The sequence below is a fragment of the Coregonus lavaretus genome, assembly GCF_964263955.1.
Source record: "Coregonus lavaretus genome assembly, contig: HAP1_SCAFFOLD_4168, whole genome shotgun sequence".
Lineage (NCBI taxonomy): Eukaryota > Metazoa > Chordata > Actinopteri > Salmoniformes > Salmonidae > Coregonus > Coregonus lavaretus.
Window position 1 is genome coordinate 16,724 of NW_028165730.1, and position 19,719 is coordinate 36,442.

Below are 19,719 nucleotides of genomic sequence, written 5' to 3' on the forward strand. Positions count from 1 at the left end.
CTACTCAGGCCCTCTGTCACCTACTCAGGCCCTCTGTCACCTACTCATGCCCTCTGTCACATACTCAGGCCCTCTGTCACCTACTCAGGCCCTCTGTCACCTACTCAGGCCCTCTGTCACCTACTCAGGCCCTCTGTCACCTACTCAGGCCCTCTGTCACCTACTCATGCCCTCTGTCACCTACTCAGGCCCTCTGTCATCTACTCAGGCCCTCTGTCACCTACTCAGGCCCTCTGTCACCTACTCAGGCCCTCTGTCACCTACTCATGCCCTCTGTCACATACTCATGCCCTCAGTAATCTACTCATGCCCTCTGTCACCTACTCAGGCCCTCTGTCACCTACTCAGGCCCTCTGTCACCTACTCAGGCCCTCAGTAATCTACTCATGCCCTCTGTCACCTACTCAGGCCCTCTGTCACCTACTCAGGCCCTCTGTCACCTACTCAGGCCCTCAGTAATCTACTCATGCCCTCTGTCACCTACTCAGGCCCTCAGTCACCTACTCAGGCCCTCTGTCATCTACTCAGGCCCTCTGTCATCTACTCAGGCCCTCTGTCACCTACTCAGGCCCTCTGTCATCTACTCAGGCCCTCTGTCATCTACTCAGGCCCTCAGTAACCTACTCAGGCCCTCTGTAACATACTCAGGCCCTCTGTCACCTACTCAGGCCCTCAGTCACCTACTCAGGCCCTCAGTAACCTACTCAGGCCCTCAGTCACCTACTCAGGCCCTCTGTCACCTCTGTCATCTGTGTAAATTTGCTTTTTATGGGACTGTGGTGATGATGTTTGAAATGATAGAGAACAGAGAAGAGAGGTAGACCCAATGTTAACAAGTATTCACATAGCACAAAACAAGCAAGGGTGCTAAACCAAGACTGGCATGTGTGGAAGTTTATGGAATCCCATCAAATCAAAACGTTCCCGATTGGATAAATAAGATCATTCTTTATGCCGAAAAATACATATCTCTTCTGTCCTGACTTGAATCTCACATATAACAGGAGCACCTAATATAAATATGTGTTCTGACATTATAGAAATATGTTGAAATATAATGTTTAAGCCAATAAGACCATGATGTTGTGTTGAAATGTAACGTTTAAGCCAATAAGACCCTGATGTTGTGTTGAAAAGTAACGTTTAAGCCAATACAACCATGATGTTGTGATGAAATGTAACGTTTAAGCCAATACAACCATGATGTTGTGATTAAATGTAACGTTTAAGCCAATACAACCATGATGTTGTGATGAAATGTAACGTTTAAGCCAATACAACCATGATGTTGTGATGAAATGTAACGTTTAAGCCAATACAACCATGATGTTGTGATGAAATGTAACGTTTAAGCCAATACAACCATGATGTTGTGATGAAATGTAACGTTTAAGCCAATACAACCATGATGTTGTGTTGAAATGTAACGTTTAAGCCAATACAACCATGATGTTGTGTTGAAATGTAACGTTTAAGCCAATACAACCATGATGTTGTGATGAAATGTAACGTTTAAGCCAATACAACCATGATGTTGTGATGAAATGTAACGTTTAAGCCAATACAACCATGATGTTGTGATGAAATGTAACGTTTAAGCCAATACAACCATGATGTTGTGATGAAATGTAACGTTTAAGCCAATACAACCATGATGTTGTGATGAAATGTAACGTTTAAGCCAATACAACCATGATGTTGTGTTGAAATGTAACGTTTAAGCCAATACAACCATGATGTTGTGATGAAATGTAACTTTTAAGCCAATACAACCATGATGTTGTGATGAAATGTAACGTTTAAGCCAATACAACCATGATGTTGTGATGAAATGTAACGTTTAAGCCAATACAACCATGATGTTGTGTTGAAATGTAACGTTTAAGCCAATACAACCATGATGTTGTGTTGAAATGTAACGTTTAAGCCAATACAACCATGATGTTGTGTTGAAATGTAACGTTTAAGCCAATACAACCATGATGTTGTGATGAAATGTAACGTTTAAGCCAATACAACCATGGTGTTGTGATGAAATGTAACGTTTAAGCCAATAAGACCATGGTGTTGTGATTAAATGTTATTTAGCTAATTGTAGCTACAGCAGAAGTTGTGGTACGTGACTGCAGTGGGGTTAACCCAGAGCAAACTCTACCCTCTCTCTCTCTTTCTCTCTCTCTCCATCTCTCTCTCTCTCAGCACAGCAACAGATACACAAGTGTCAATGTAAAACACAGAAGTAAGCTATAGAGTATAACACCTCAAATGTCTTTATCAATAGAGGAACCACCTTAGATGTATCATGTTATGGAAGTGACTTTCGGCGCTATTGTTTCTCAGTGATTCATGGTTAACTGTTTCTTTCTTTCTTTCTTTCTTTCTTTCTTTCTTTCTTTCTTTCTTTCTTTCTTTCTTTCTTTCTTTCTTTCTTTCTTTCTTTCTTTCTTTCTTTCTTTCTTTCTTTGTCTGTCCAGGACAGGTTGCTGCAGTGTGTAGACAAGAGGACCAGTTGTACACCCCACAACCCACCCCACAACCCACCCCACAACCCACCCCACAACCCACCCACAACCCACCCCACAACCCACCCCACAACCCACCCCACAACCCACCCCACAACCCAGCCCACAACTCAGGCCACAACCCAGGCCACAACCCAGCCCACAACCCAGCCCACAACCCAGCCCAAAACCCAGGCCACAACCCAGGCCACAACCCAGGCCACAACCCAGCCCAAAACCCAGGCCACAACCCAGGCCACAACCCAGGCCACAACCCAGCCCAAAACCCAGGCCACAACCCAGGCCACAAACCAGGCCACAACCCAGCCCAAAACCCAGGCCACAACCCAGGCCACAACCCAGGCCACAACCCAGGCCACAACCCAGCCCAAAACCCAGGCCACAACCCAGGCCACAACCCAGCCCAAAACCCAGGCCACAACCCAGGCCACAACCCAGGCCACAACCCAGCCCAAAACCCAGGCCACAACCCAGGCCACAACCCAGCCCAAAACCCAGGCCACAACCCACCCCACAACCCAGGCCACAACCCAGCCCAAAACCCAGGCCACATCCCAGGCCACAACCCAGCCCACAACCCAGCCCACAACCCAGGCCAGAACCCAGCCCACAACCCAGGCCACAACCCAGCCCAAAACCCAGGCCACATCCCAGGCCACAACCCAGCCCACAACCCAGCCCACAACCCAGGCCACAACCCAGCCCAAAACCCAGGCCACAACCCAGGCCACAACCCAGCCCACAACCCAGCCCACAACCCACCCAACATGGACTCAGATGTGTTTGCTTGCTCTAACATAAATCTGTGTGAACTCTGCCTCCACAGCAAAAGGATTACTACTAAGCTATACAGTCCAACATGAAGCAAGAAGCAAGGTGTCACAGTGCCAGGGGTGATGGAGGTAAAAATGGATTCTCTGATACATTTATACATTTATGGCTAAGTAGTTATGCAGTCATTTATGTATCTCTATGACAGTGGTAGGTGATGTACTGTATACAGTGGGTTTAGGGTTGAGAATTATTATCAACATGCATAATGCATAATGAGTCACATTTTAGTTAACATGTTGTCTCAATATTTCTACATCCACAACCTATTCATCCTCAGACAGTGTAATGTGTGTGTGGTATCTGTATAGTCTCTGTGTATGACACTTAGTGTGCAGATAATACAGCATGTGATACATGTATGGTCTGTATATAATTGGGTAAAGAAGTGCGTGCGTGCGCGTGTGCGTGCATGTGTGTGCGTGCGCTGGTAGTAGTCCCTGGTCTGTGGAGCCCTGCTGAGACCCAGTACTGCAGTAGAGATAGGGAATGACAGTCTGAAATGAAGCACACAGATAGGGAAGTGGCAGACCGGCAGACAGGAGCCAGCCTCTCTGTGTGCTGGAGATTAGGCTGACTCCTACTCCACATTCCCCAAGAGGACCAGACCAGACCAGGCCCTGCTATCCTGGCTTTACTGTTCCCCCAAGACTATGAGAGCCAGGCCAGAGCCATTCTCACCTTCACAGAGGGAGACGAAGGGACAGACGCACAGACAACCATATAACAATCACATCACACAGAAACCATGTTCGGACAACCACAGCCACATTAATACCACACAGAATGGGACATTAGTAAATATTATTGCACAAAATTAGCACCCAGAGAAATGGTCAGTGGGCATACTGAATGAGGCTCACAGCCACACACAGACACACATTCCAAACCTCCCTCACTCTCACATGCTGCAGATGTCTTAGTGTCTCTCCAATTGACTATACTAATCTGTCCATTCATAGACAATAAATACCTCTGGAAATTCCTGAGCTATCTCTGGGGTTATATGGAAAATGAAGATAAACCCTGAAATTCCATTCAAGGCGAAGAAATGTATGCAAAAATGACAGTGTCTTCAAATTTGTAGATGATCAAAGTTAAAAGGAGTTTCTCCATGGTGTACAACAGAGAGAAACTGAACTTGCCTAAAATGGACATAAATAACAAATACGTGCTTAAGGAATGAACCTAGTGCATCTTACATTGTATTTACATAACCAGAGACTGACCTGGGACGTAGTAACAAGAGACAGACCGGGGACAGGGTAACCAGAGACAGACCGGGGACGGGGTAACCTGAGACTGACCGGGAACGGGGTAACCAGAGACTGACCGGGGACGGGGTAGATCGAGCGCTCTCAGGCCCCCTTCACGTCACGGACCCGTTTGGAGCAGCGTGATGGACTGTATAATGAGGCTCGCGAGGAGCAGGCCTCACAAGGCACCTCATTCATAAGTGTCGTATCAGCCTCTCTAGTGAGAGAGGAGATTTACACAGCGCGCTAACCCGCCAGTTTGGTTGTCGGTGAAATATTAGGATTATGACAGCCGCAGGCCGACGAACAATTGATGGGGAATAGGGAAAGGATCAAATGTCTTTGGTAGCCTTTTGAGGCTTTCGGGGAGATAGGGCATATAGGTTCAAGGTTCACCATAGGGTCACAGAAACAATTGTCATCTTATCCGATTTATTTGATTACATCATTTTCTACTGCAAGAGTTCTACTCACTGTATGTAATAATGAGTGTTATTTTTTAAGTAGGCCTACATCTTATCTTGTCCGTAGGTATTTTCCTTGTATTATATTGTGGAATGTCTACAACAACTACCGAAATTGAGGAATCAATATGATCTGCATGACCTCGTAATGGTTGCCTGTGTGATTAGCCCTGTAATGAGAATGGGCCTACTTTTATCTAATCAAACATGTCCAATCACATTTGTTATAAATCGTTAAGGAGGAGAGATTATTACGAAAATGTACACTTGCCCTGAAATGTATAAACTTTTTTAGTAAATAGAAAAAGAAATATAAACGAAATGATGAGGGAGTTGTTGTGTTGTTTATTCCTACAATAAGTTTCAATTTATATTCTAAAAATATCTAACAACTTTTATCCATTATTTCTTATCGGACTAACAAACTATATGTGTTTGTGTGAAAAGTAGCCTAAAGGTAATTCCGTTAACCATGTGAAATGTATTATTATTTCGGAGGTTAGAAGTATAGGCCTAACTCAGATTACGTTTTTTATCTGGAGAAGTAAAATGGTTTATATACATATTTTGACTCACAGAAATTATATTTTCTGTACAGAATAATGTATTGGCCATTTACAATACGAAGCATTATAAATAGGCCAATTACCGACTGAAATATATCAAATATTTCAATGTGTCTATTATTAGCAGTCTTGGTAATTGATAAAACACTCACGCACAATCTCACTGTCTTGCATGCTACAAATGACCATTTACAGTTAATATCCCACACATTGCAGCATGTTTTCGTTAATATGTCATGTCATGCGTTGGCGAGTCTGTCTAAAGAGGATAAATTACACACCCTTTGCTCAAACCTTTGTTAGGCCTACGTGTTATTTTTTCAAATGAACTCTTTCTTGATAATTTCTGGTGGATTAAGCTTATTATGAATACAAAATTAAATCAAATATAAACGAGCAATGAACATTGTTTCTCCATACTCGCAATACCATTAATAAAAAACACCAAACACACTTCCTATATTTTTCTACGTCTTTTTTTTCCAGAGTCAACCTGATGACAGGCTTCACTGAAATATCCAAATGTTGACTGACTGAGCTGTTTCAACACTGATTGGTGGCTAATCCATCACCTGGGTCACATGGTCAGAGTAAATGTCCTTTCTATGAGCCTCTTCGTCGGCTACACATATTGCTGCAATGTAAACTTCTTTACTTGCTAAGTCTCAACCGCTACCTCCGGAGGTAGCACACGACATTCACCCAGACAGTTGCACCCCACGAAGCAGGGCAGTGTAAACAGGATTGACTCCTTGATCCAACACTCCTACAGTATGAATGGTATTTTGAAACAGCTGAAATGTATAGACATTTTCCTAATATTTGAGACTTGTTTTATTTAGTGTTTACCTTAAATTGCAGTAACAGCCTGTTGAATTCTGACATTGTTGCAGTAGCTGCCGGCTACACTGAGCTACGTAAAATTATCCGAGCCCATCTCACCACCAATAACATATCATAAAAATAGGATATGTTTTTTCATTTGCGACATTGTGTGGTGATTTCAGAGGGTGGCTCCACAGGTCCCAGAGTGGTGGAGGGGGATTGTTTTCCTGGGGCCCAAAGTTTTTTCTGAAATGCCCACCCAACTACCTCATCCCTATATTGTTATTTATTTTGCTCTTTTGCACCCCAGTATCTCTATTTGCACATAATCTCTTGCACATCTAGCATTCCAGTGTTAATACTATTGTAATTATTTTGCACTATAGCCTATTTATTGCCTTACCTCCATAACTTGCTACATTTGCACACACTGTATATATATTTTCTGTTGTATTTTTGACTTTATGTTTTTTACCCCATATGTAACTCTGTGTTGTTTTTATTGCACTGCTTTGCTTTATCTTGGCCAGGTCGCAGTTGTAAATGAGAACATGTTCTCAACTGGCTTACCTGGTTAAATAAAGGTTAAATAAAAAAAATAAAAAAAATGGTAGTAGGCTAACCTAACCAACTCCGGGCCCTAGTTGAGGCAGGTATGAGCTTCGGTATAAAACAGCTCATCGTGGTGAATTCACTTATACCCACGTTTTCAGTAGCAATTAGCTTTTGCTTTTACCACTTTTTTAATTATTTGCATTATATTGATAAAAATGAAGCCCGGTTTGTTGTTATGTTGTAAGCTAGGCCTACTGTACTTTTATATTCGTATGAATGGATTAATCCTTAATTTTTGATAGGCTAACGTAACTTGATGAAGACATGCTGTTATGGCAACTAAAATGAAGCTAAAATGTTAAAACAAGACGGGAAAATAAACCCTTTAATTGTCAGCACATACATGCTTGTGAATTGTTGCATTATTCAAGAGTGTAATATGGTTTGGTTGCATTATTCAATAGTGTAATATGTTTTATAAGAAAAGTTTTTGTCATTGTTGAATAGTTTGTGCTTAATGGCCACTGTGATATGTATGTTCAATTTTAGCTGCCACAACAAAACGTAAGGCAAGGATGTCATTTGAATTGAAAAGTAAAATTATCTTTTGCCACCCCGCTCATCACTCTCCTTCATATCTTGTAGTGGGAATAGGGCCTACGATGACAGACATTCAGACGACGAAACTCATCCTTGATTAAAAGGCGACTGTAGAAAATGTACAGAGTGATTAAGTCACAGGTCGTTGGACCCTCCTCAGTGATAAAAAGAAAATACATTTATTGAGTAGAAGAAAGACACACAGCGTTCCCTGATTGTCTCCTAGCTCGCTGCGCTCCCGAGGGGCACGAGGAGTGAGAGCACAGGTTACAACGTCATCATTATTCATCTCATTATCATCTGCGACTGCGACCAGTCGAAGGCATACAGATCATCAGCTGTCCTGAAGAGAAAACATTGAGAATTTAAACCAGAAACAATCTGGTTGAGAATATATCATAGCTCATTTTCACAAGGACCAACAATTATTTCACAAAAGTAAAATAGAATGTGATGTAAATTATCGGGATTTTTATTTTTTGGTATAAACCATAAAATATATGTTATTGCCTCGTCGTCATCAAAGTGTGAAAGTGTGAAAGTATCGGATAAAAGTGTGAAAGTATCGAAATACTGTTATTGTACTTTTAATACCACTCCAACTACAACAAGACTAACTCCAAGCCTAGCCTACGACTAATAATACTTATCATAATAACCTAGCCTACGACTAATAATAATTCTCATAATAACCTAGCCTACGACTAATAATAATTCTCATAATAACCTAGCCTACGACTAATAATAATTCTAATAATAACCTAGCCTACGACTAATAATAATTATCATAATAACCTAGCCTACGACTAATAATAATTCTCATAATAATAACTGATTGATGGATTTATTTTATTTCAGTGTCATAAACCAATTGGTGCCCAGCCCACGTGGGCTTTATAAAACATTATTTCTTGAAGTATAATGTGCACAAAACACAGATCAAAGTTACATTTGACAATGTCATAATTTAATCATAATCACGGCAAGTACAGCTAGCATTTTGTCACATTATACAAACAATACATAATAACATAAGGATAGCATGATAACAATGTAATTATCGTAGTTAGCCCATTTTAAGGACAGTTTTATTATCCTTAGTAATGAAAGTTGCAGTGAGATACAGTAATGCTGGTGGCAGTATGTGTTAGACTCTGCCTTGAGGTATTAAGCCTACTGATACCGTCATAACTATATCTATGTTCTGACATAATTATCGTTAACTATTTCTTGTGGAGGTGGAGTCAATCGTTAACTGACAATAACTCCAACTATCTATAATTAAAGTGATTATTGTTCTATCATCATACCAAGATATTGGTCGTATCTCTTATCGCCTTGCTATTTTTACAGAGATCTCATTCTCATATCTGGTCATAAAAACAAGCACAACTTTCCCTCTCAGAGGAGACATTATTTTACAGCAAGCTCTGATTTAGCTAAGTTAATGTATGGCTCGTTTCAAACACACAGCATTGGTTGATTGATGATCAATCTAAAAAGGACTTGCGCTGCGTAAATTTGACCGGTGTTGATCTACTTTCATTGTATTAAAATGTAGGCAGGCCCGCAGTGTCTGTTGACTTTTCGGTGTTTTATTCATCCTTTTTATTCTGTTGTCCATTAGTTACTTGGCTGCACCGTCATGATTAATATATATGAAAACAATAGAAGTATCAAATAATTTAGATTAAATTGGGTTGATTCATTTTTAAAATATATCGAGAACATCTAAACAACCTTAACAATTCAGAAGGAACGGTGACAATTTCGTGAATCTTTAAATTGTAACTTATGTTGACTGTAAAACAATCAAGACGCAGCAAATTCCGCAAAGGTGGGTCTCTTCTTCAGGTACGATGAATTAAAGCTGGTCTTACGCTCTCCCCTTCTGCGCCTCTCCTCCTCCAACTTCTGAGTCCTACCTTGTGCATCACGTGGTCTACCCTGTACAAATAACTGGCAGTAAAGTTTTCCAGCAGAAAACTAATCGGAGCTCTCTTATATCAGCAATTATCAGCGACGGTAACCATCTTCAGTTACAAATAAGAGAGAGAGAGAGAGAGAGAGAGAGAGGCTTAGACCATCCGGGAAATAAGAAATAATTGTTCCTCGTAAACTTTTACGCACAAAGGCATTTTGGACATCTTTTGTCGGAGCCTCGAGTCACTTTCGTTGAGTCTATCTGAGTGAACACGTTGCTCAAGCTGCTCCTCTGGAAAACATACTTTATCACCCGACCGTTTCTTATCTGGTGAGATAATACAAAAGCTCTTGGATGAAATTGTATTCCTCCTCTGCACACTGCTATCAACGTTTTATGTGATTCGCATGACTATTGATAGAAATATATGCATACCAGATATGGCTCGCCTATCTATTGTGCTGTTTGATTAGGTTCCTGTTATGATTTAATTACAACGTGCAAGAGGAGTGATCCTCAGGATAGCTGGGGTCGCTGATAGTTAGTTATATCTACATGTAAAGATATGGGAAACCATCAGTGTCATTTTAATCCATTACATATCAATCAGAGTGATACAGATAATATCTGACTCTTGTTGTTGAATGTTGATCAATTTGTTTTCTGTTTTTTCTTTTATTTCTAAAGCCTAGCTATTGCGATTTACACCCGCTTAGTTTAGGCCTAATTCGTGATATTGTACCTAAATAATACCAACATTTATTTTAAAGGGAAAGGAGCGCATTTTACAAAAGATGAAGATAATAGATATAGACCACAACAGGCTATGTCCCAGGCTTGAATTTTAAGCTGCAGCTAGATTGTGTTTCTTCTGTAATTAGTGCTATGGCTTCCATCTCTCCACTACAGGACACTTTTGTTGATTGTGGTATTTCCCTTTCATACAGGAGCGGATTTATTTGCTTATTATCCAGCGACTGGATAACGAAGAATCGCCCACGACTCGAGGTGCCCTAGGAGCTGCTTGAAAGTGTCTTTACTTGACCCGCTTTGTCCCAGGAGTCAGTACCCATATTCTTCCAAATAGGACGAGTATACGGTGTAAAAATGTACCAAAGCCTTGCTTTGTCATCCAACCAGTCCCCATACGCACACGATGCAGGGAACTATATTCACCCTTCGGCGAGTTCCCCAGTCTACGTGCCCACTACGAGGGTGCCTGCTATGCTGCAAACCCTGCCGTACTTGCAGACATGCGAGTCCGCCCATCAGTCTCATGGCCTCGGCGGGCATCACGGCTGGCCTCAGTCTGGCACAGACAGTTCGTCTTTCATCCCGGGCAGCCCCCATCCACCTCCCGGGTTCTCCTACTCTCACAGCCCGCCAGTAAGCAGCAATACCGGCAGGGACACAGCCTACCAGAACCAGCTAGTGCTTGGTAACGGTGGTCGGGTCGACCACTATGGCAGCACTTTGGTGCGGTCAGTTGGAGGCTCATACTCGAGTCCGTACGCGTATATGAGCCCCGAGATGGCGACCTCTTGGACACCTGGGCACTTTGAGAGCGGCATGATCAGTCTTCAGGGACGGCAAGGTTGCCTGTCTGGGAGAAGGTCCAGTTTGGGTATGTAACAGTCTTTGATAAATGTGGCTACACATATGTTTTTTTTTGTCTGACATTTCCTCTGAAACTAAAGGGAATTTGTAAAATCAAATAATGTACTCCTATTTAATAATGTTCCCCTGATGTATTTGTAATTGGTGAAGGCCACGAAAAGAATTTAGCACATATTGAATAAAAATGAACATAATTACATTTATATCGCAGGCCTAGTAACCCTTTAATGACATATAGGCCTACATATGTTTTGGAGGCAGACAACATATGTAGACCTATATTTTGATAAATATTAATACGATTTTAATAAGATAAAAAATTGTGGATAATTCACCTTGAATTTCATGCAAAAACCTTTTCATTACAGTTACGTTTTGGTTAGGCCTACTTTTGCTAATGAGGCTATTCGTTTGTGTGTCTGTGAAGGGTTACAGAGGCGGTTTGTGTGTCTGTGAAGGGTAACAGAGGCCCGTGCGCTGACCTCACAATTTATAGCCTTGTTCTTTCTAAAGGTATTTATTGATGCGATTGAGAAGTCCCATTGTACGTGGTCAATTCTACAATTGATTGTACTCAGTCACTGTGATTCAATCAACCTTTAAAAAAGAACAATCTTTACCAGCTTTCACAATACACATTCTTTAAAAGAGAGGTTACTAAAACCAGTTAATTGAGGTGCTAATTTATCCTCACCAACAGTCCGTTTTCTTTTCTAGTGTTTTGATGATCAATACACACTCACTAGTGGAAACTGTCCAATTGTCACCTTGATCAGATCAGACAGTAAAGGCCTATTTGGAAATGGGTCCAAGATACACGTTTAGTACGCAGCCAACACGTCCTTTGATGGTCGAAAATCAGAATGTTTTGAAGTGGGATTTTCCCCTGTTGCATGGATATAAGGACGCGATTCCTTTGTAGGCCATAGCCCATTTCCAGTTAATAACAATACACACTATGCATTTGTTGATTACTTCGTTTCACATCAAACAGGAACGGATTTTCATTCTGGTGAAAATATTTCGTTATTTCTTGTTTATTTTGGATTCATGGTTCCTGGATTTGCTGACTTGTTGAAGCTAAACGAAAAGTGGTGTGTGTGTGTGTGTCTGTGCGTGTCTGTCTGTGAACGGTGGGGCTTAGACATCTACCCCAAGTTTGGTTTACAAGACTATGTTGTCAATAGCTTAGTTATAGCACTTTGATATCTCATGGCACTCTTACACATGAAGAAAATAAGACATTTACCATGATTATGAAAATGTATGCACTCACTAACTGTAAGTCGCTCTGGATAAGAGCATCTGCTAAATGACTAAAATGTAAAATTATAGCACATAATGAATAAAAAGGAACATAATTGAATAATTGAATGCCGAATGGCGCAGCGTTCTAAGGCACTGCATCTCAGTGCTTGAGGCGTCACTACCGACCCCATGGTTCTATTCCAGGCTGTATCACAACCGGTTGTGATTGGGAGTCCCATAGGGCGGCGCACAATTGGCCCAGCGTCGTCTGGGTTTGGCCGGTGTAGGCCGTTATTGTAAATAAGAATTTGTTCTTAATTGACTTGCCTAGTTAAATAAAGATATAATTATTGTTACTAGGTTTTGTTCTTCTTCTATTGTTATTATTGTTATCAATACTACTGTTGTTGTTTTTAACAATTTATCCTATTTCAATATGTGGATAAGGAATTTGAGTGATTAATTGTGGGAGGCCGTCGAGTGTCAGTAGCTTGAATGATTTGGGGACCCCTGGATCCTTAACACTGATAAGAGCCCCATTGACATTCCACCCGTCTGGGCCCTGTGCCCCGCCAGCAAGCCGCCCAAATAGATACGTCTATGACCCTCTCTCCATATTGATACATTCAGTTTAGATCTCTGTTCTTTAAAGTCTCACTGCCTCCTTCTCACAAATGATCCAAAAAATATAAAAATTAAATAAAGTTGGTTCAACACAGTGGCGGGTCATTTTGACCCTAGGACAACGGGAGGGTTAAATTCCTCTCGAGCGAGCTGAGAGGGGGAACATTTATCAGGCGCTGGCTCTTTATGTCAACGATATTGGTTTACAAACATCAAACATGCTGGTGTTATTTCCACCAATACAGGTTTACAAACATCAAACATGCTGGTGTTATGTCCACCAATACAGGTTTACAAACATCAAACATGCTGGCGTTTTATTTCCACCAATACAGGTTTACAAACATCAAACATGCTGGCGTTTTATTTCCACCAATACAGGTTTACAAACATCAAACATGATGGCGTTTTATTTCCACCAATACAGGTTTACAAACATCAAACATGCTGGCGTTTTATTTCCACCAATACAGGTTTACAAACATCAAACATGATGGCGTTTTATTTCCACCAATACAGGTTTACAAACATCAAACATGATGGTGTGTTCTGTCCACTGATATGACTTAACAAACATCAAATATGTCTTAATTTATGGCCTTCATGTCTGGATTTATGATTTATTTTATATGCTTTCAATGTATCCAAAAAAATACAAAACTGACCAAAGAAGCAACATTTTTACCCAATATCCAAATAGGCACACACATAGCACTTGCAATCACAATAGGCCTAAATTGTATTCCAGAGTCTTTAAACACATTTTACTAAAATATCTTATAAATAAGATGATGTCCAAATTTACAGAATAATGCAATTTAACTCAAGGTGATGATGTAGGGTACGTTCATAGCTAGTTTCAGCCGTGTTCATGTTTTTGCTCTAGCGTCATCATGTGGCAATGGCACATTGCATTAAAACCAACCCAAGGCTAGGCTACTGAGAATATTAAAACTCTATCACTTTGGCTGCGTCATATTACAGACATGTCAGAGGAGTTCCCAGGAGAGGGGCGCGAGTGCGTAAACTGCGGCTCCATCTCCACTCCTCTGTGGCGGCGGGATGGTACTGGGCACTACCTGTGCAATGCCTGCGGACTGTACCACAAGATGAACGGAATCAACAGACCGCTCATCAAACCCCAGAAACGCCTGGTAAGCGCCATTGCATTATTTGTGTGTTCATAAAAGTGTATGGATGTAACATAACTTATAACTAGGTTTCATCCTAGGTTCCTCCTGCCTTCTAGGGAGTTTTTCCACTGTGCTTCTGCCACTGCATTGCTTGTTCTTTTGGGGTTTTAGGCTGGGTGTCTGTATAAGAACTTTGTGACAACTGCTGATGTAAAAAGGGCTTCATAAAATACATTTGATTGATTGATTGAATTTGACTTAGATGCATCTTATTGATTAGGCCTATTATTCACTAATACAGTATATTTTACAATAGTCAATGTGGAATTTTAAGAATATTTTGGTCACTAAATGTATTGATTTGGTTTTGAGAAAAAGCTGGCTTAGGCAGATAGTACTTTCTTCTAGGTCAAACCCCGTTAACACAGGTATTGGTTGGAAAAAAGTGTGAGGTAGAGGGTCAGTGTGTTCCTTCAGAAGGTTAGTGTAGGAGAGTGAGGGAAATAACTCTTCACCACGGTCTCTTTCCCAGTCAGGAACCAGAGTTAGGGAAAGAGGCCTTCACCACGGTCTCTTTCCCAGTCAGGAACCAGAGTGAGGGAAATAACTCTTCACCACGGTCTCTTTCCCAGTCAGGAACCAGCCTCTCAGAGCGAGCAGCTGCTGTGAGTTACCCTAGCCAGCTCCGCTCCGCTCTGCCTGGCCTGGCCTGTTTTTGTTTTAATTTGTCCTTCAGTGACCTTGCCCTTGGGTTGTCTGTTTTTAGACAGATCTGTACGAGGCGAGAGAACAATGTGACCAAACTACAGTGTGTTTCTGCAGAGAAATCTCACTTGTGTCCATTGACAAGCTGACAGAGAGGCGAGGCAGGTTCAGCCAAGAGTGCTTAGTGCTTAGCCCAGCACTATGTGAAACATTTCTCATGTCAAGTCCTTAGCAGTACACTGCATGTTTGGTCTCATCGTGGATACTATGGGGGGCATTGTGTGTACACTGCGCACTTCACTTACAGTGAAGAGATAGTTTACCCAAATAAAAAAATCGACCACATCTTATAAACACCTACAAATAATATTATACGACAGAGTCCATGGAGTCAGCAATGCAAGATAGTTTTTTTGGGCTGAGCTATCCTGTTAAGGTGCTCGTTCCCTGCACCTGTCATACATACATCCCCCAGGGGCCGACTCGCCATCTAACCCTACATCTACACTTTTCATCTTCAGCTGGCCTTGTCCTTGGTCCAGTTCTCTCTCAGAAAAATGTCAGAATAATGCTTTGAGTTACGGTGACGGTATAGTCTGGCTATTGACACCTTCTCCATCTACAGCAGACCACATCTCGCCGGGCCGGCCTGTGCTGCACTAACTGCCACACCAGCACAACCACGCTGTGGCGTCGCAGCGCAGAGGGAGAGCCTGTCTGCAACGCCTGTGGCCTCTACATGAAACTACATGGGGTAGGCAACACACACACACCATACAGACACATATACACACACAAACATTTCCCATGCACCCTACTCTACTCACATCATGTAATGTACACAACGTTTGCGCTGGAGGAAAACCTGTCTAAAATGCTGCTGTAATAACCAACCCCTATCAGCCTGGCAGTGCAGTGTGGGTCACGTAAACCAACCCCTATCAGCCTGGCAGTGCAATGTGGGTCACGTAAACCAACCCCTATCAGCCTGGCAGTGCAGTGTGGGTCACGTAAACCAACCCCTATCAGCCTGGCAGTGCAGTGTGAGCAGCATATTATTTGTGTTATGTAAAAGCTTATCACGGTCATCATGGTTGTTGTTATCAATAGAGAGAGGTGGGAGGAAAGGTCATTGTGTGTGTTTTCGAGGCAAGTTGGCCTTTGTTACAACTAGGATCTACATTATTGGCCTCTCCTCCTCCTCTCAGATCCCCAGACCAATGGCCATGAAGAAGGAAAGCATTCAGACAAGGAAACGGAAACCTAAGATGCCCAAGTCCAAAACCTCAACAGGTAAGAATGAGGAACGGAATGAGAGAGAATGTATGAAGTTTAGTTAGGTTGATGAAAGTTTGCATCTGTGTGTAAGAGAGAGAGGGGAGCGGAAGAACCGACCTGTATAAAATCCTATTGATATCGTACATCGGTCTAGTCCGATTTGTACCTGTCACTCACCCATTTGTCTGTTTTCTTCAGGAGGTTCGTCAGCGTCAGGCACCAACTCCCCGTCCTCCGTGTCTGTCTCAGAACATGCCTCTACTATAAAGAGTGAACCCAACATGGCCCCCTCCCCCTACGCCGGGCAGACCATAGCCTCTGTGTCCCAGGTAAGGCCGGACAGACCATAGCCTCTGTGTCCCAGGTAAGGCCGGACAGACCATAGCCTCTGTGTCCCAGGTAAGGCCGGACAGACCATAGCCTCTGTGTCCCAGGTAAGGCCGGACAGACCATAGCCTCTGTGTCCCAGGTAAGGCCGGACAGACCATAGCCTCTGTGTCCCAGGTAAGGCCGGACAGACCATAGCCTCTGTGTCCCAGGTAAGGCCTCTGCGTTCCAGGATCCTCATACTGCTACAGTACTATCCTCAAGGGAGACAGTATGATGTGCTTTCAACGTTCACTGCCCGAAAATAAGTCCATATTTGATGTTCACTTAATTCTATCCCACTTAGATCCTAGTTCCTAGGCCTTATTATCATTGTGCTCAGTCATTTACATATCTCATTATTTCTCCGAAGGCTTCATCACATCTGGACAGTGCAGGATCAGGACATGTGGACATCAAGTATGAGGACTACACCTTCACTCCTACATCTATCACCCCACAGAACTCCTGGTGTGCTCTGTCTCAGGCGTGAGCTAGCTAGACCGCAGTTCACTTGGACCTGGTCCTGGGCCTGGACCCAGCATAGCTCAGCTCACTGTGGATAATATAGACTTGTGAAGAGAACTACCTATTATAGACCAACTGTTTTTCCCGTGGATGAAGGGGATGGAAAAACAGAAGGAAACGACGGCAATCAAGTGGAATGTAAAGAAATTTGAACTTTTTTTGTGGCTACTATCAATACTATATCTAGTTGTTGTTGTTGTTGTTGTTGTTGTTTTTGTTGTTGCCATTATTTATGTTTTGCTGATATCACCATCACAGTTTTACATGGTGTTTCAAGAGATAACCCAGAAAGAGTTCAATAAGTTATTACAGAGTGTTAAAGGGATACTTCGGGATGTTTCTACTTCCCCAGAGTCAGATGAACTAATGGATACCATTTCTATGGCTCTGTGTCCATTATGAAGAAAGTTAGAGGTAGTTTCGCAAGCCAATGCTAACTAGCGTTAGCGCAATGACTGGAAGTGTATGGGTATCTGCTAACACGCAGAGACATAAAAATGGTATCCACAAGTTCATCTGAATCTGGGTGTGATGAGGTGTGAATGACGGAGTCAGGCGCAGGAGGTAAAACGCAGAAATCCAGAGTTTATTCCGTGTACAGTCATGTAGCGCATATAGCGACAGAACGAAACTAGCACAAGGGAAAATCAACCTTGGCTGCATACAAGTAAAGAGTAGCTCAACCGAGCTACTCACTCTCACAATGAACAATCACTCACAGAGGACAAGGGGGGCAGAGGGAACACTTATACACAGACTAATGAGGGAATGAGTACCAGGTGTGTGTGATTGACAAGACAAGACAAGACAAATGGAGTGATGATAAATGGAGCGGTAGTGGCTAGTAAGCCGGTGACGACGAACGCCGAAACCTGCCCGAGCAAGGAGGAGGGGGCAGCCTCGGCTGAATCCGTGACACTGGGGAAGTAGATAAATGGCCTCATTGCCAATATCCAGAAGTATCCCATTAAACACAAAACCGGATGGACAAAAAACTGCAAGTGTTTAATTACCTCTGAACATGTTTCATTACTGGCGTGTAGGATGATACACTTTTATAGATACATTATTTATGTTGAGATAAGAACCATCATGAAACACCAAAGTAAACATGTCATATCCCAGAAGTCACTTCCCTTCTTAGAATGTGTTGTATGTTCAAGGTATGACCTCTAAAATAGGAAGTACACATTTACATGTGTTTCGTATGTAATGAATTACATACGTTGTTCATTTGACAAACTATGCATACAGTGGCAAGAAAAAGTATGTGAACCCTTTGGAATTACCTGGATTTCTGCGTAAATTGGTCTCAACAATAGACAAACACAGTCTGCTTAAACTAATAACACACAAACAATTATAAGTTTTCATGTCTTTATTGAACCATGTAAACATTCACAGTGCAGGGTGGGAAAAGTATGTGAACCCTTGGATTTAATAACTGGTTGACCCTCCTTTGGCAGCAATAACCTCAACCAAACCTTTTCTGTAGTTGCGGATCAGACCTGCACAACGGTCCAGAGGAATTTTGGACCATTCCTCTTTACAAAACTGTTTAGGTTCAGCAATATTCTTGGGATGTCTGGTGTGAACCGCTCTCTTGAGGTCATATGACAGCATCTCAATCGGGTTGAGGTCAAGACTCTGACTGGGCCACTCCAGAAGGCGTATTTTCTTCTGTTGAAGCCATTCTGTTGTTGATGAACTTCTGTGTGGGTCGTTGTCCTGTTGCATCACCCAACTTCTGTTGAGCTTCAGTTGGCGGACAGATAGCCTTACATTCTCCTGCAAAATGTCTTCATAAACTTGGGAATTCATTTTTTCCGTCGATGATAGCAAGCTGTCTAGGACCTGAGGCAGCAAAGCAGCCACAAACCATGATGTTACCTCCGCCATACTTTACAGTTGGGATGAGGTTTTGATGTTGGCGTGCTGTGCCTTTTTTTCTCCACACATAGTGTTGTGTGTTCCTTCCAAACAACTGAAATTTAGTTTAATCTCTCCACAGAATATTTTGCCAGTAGTGCTATTTTGCGAACTTCAGACGTGCAGCAATGTTTTTTTTTTGGACAGAAGTGGCTTCTTCCGTGGTGTCCTCCCATGAAAACCATTCTTGTTTAGTGTTTTACGTATCGTAGACTCGTCAACAGAGATGTTAGCATGTTCCAGAGATTTCTGTAAGTCTTTAGCTGACACTCTAGGATTGTTCATAACCTCATTGAGCATTCTGCGCTGAGATCTCTTTTGTTCGAGGCATGGTTCACATCAGACAATGCTTCTTGTGAATAGCAAACTCAAATTTTGTGAGTGTTTTTTATAGGGCAGGGCAGCTCTAACCAACATCTCCAATCTTGTCTCATTGATTGGACTCCAGGCTAGCTGACTCCTGACTCCAATTAGCATTTGGAGAAGTCATTAGCCTAGGGATTAACACACTTTTTCCAACCTACACTGTGTATGTTTAATATAGACTAGAAAAATACAATAATTTGTGTGTTATTAGTTTAAGCACACTGTGTGTTCGTCTATTGTTGTGACTTAGTTGAAAATCAGATCAAACTTTATGACCAATTTATGCAGAAATCCAGGTAATTCCAAAGGGTTCACATACCTTTTCTTGCCACTGTATACAGTGGGGGGAAAAAAGTATTTAGTCAGCCACCAATTGTGCAAG

At 42.1% G+C, this 19,719-nt stretch overlaps 1 protein-coding gene across 1 annotated transcript; it reads left to right on the plus strand.

Moving 5' to 3' along the window:
* Positions 1–10,650: 10,650 nt before the first annotated feature.
* On the plus strand, positions 10,651–17,007 carry LOC311115535 (transcription factor GATA-5-like; the record flags this gene model as incomplete). The annotated part of the gene is made up of 6 exons (XM_084190688.1): positions 10,651–11,167; positions 14,017–14,186; positions 15,496–15,624; positions 16,079–16,163; positions 16,347–16,477; positions 16,888–17,007. 6 exons carry the CDS (start codon positions 10,651–10,653, stop codon positions 17,005–17,007), a joined length of 1,152 nt encoding a protein of 383 aa, XP_084046814.1.
* Positions 17,008–19,719: the final 2,712 nt, after the last annotated feature.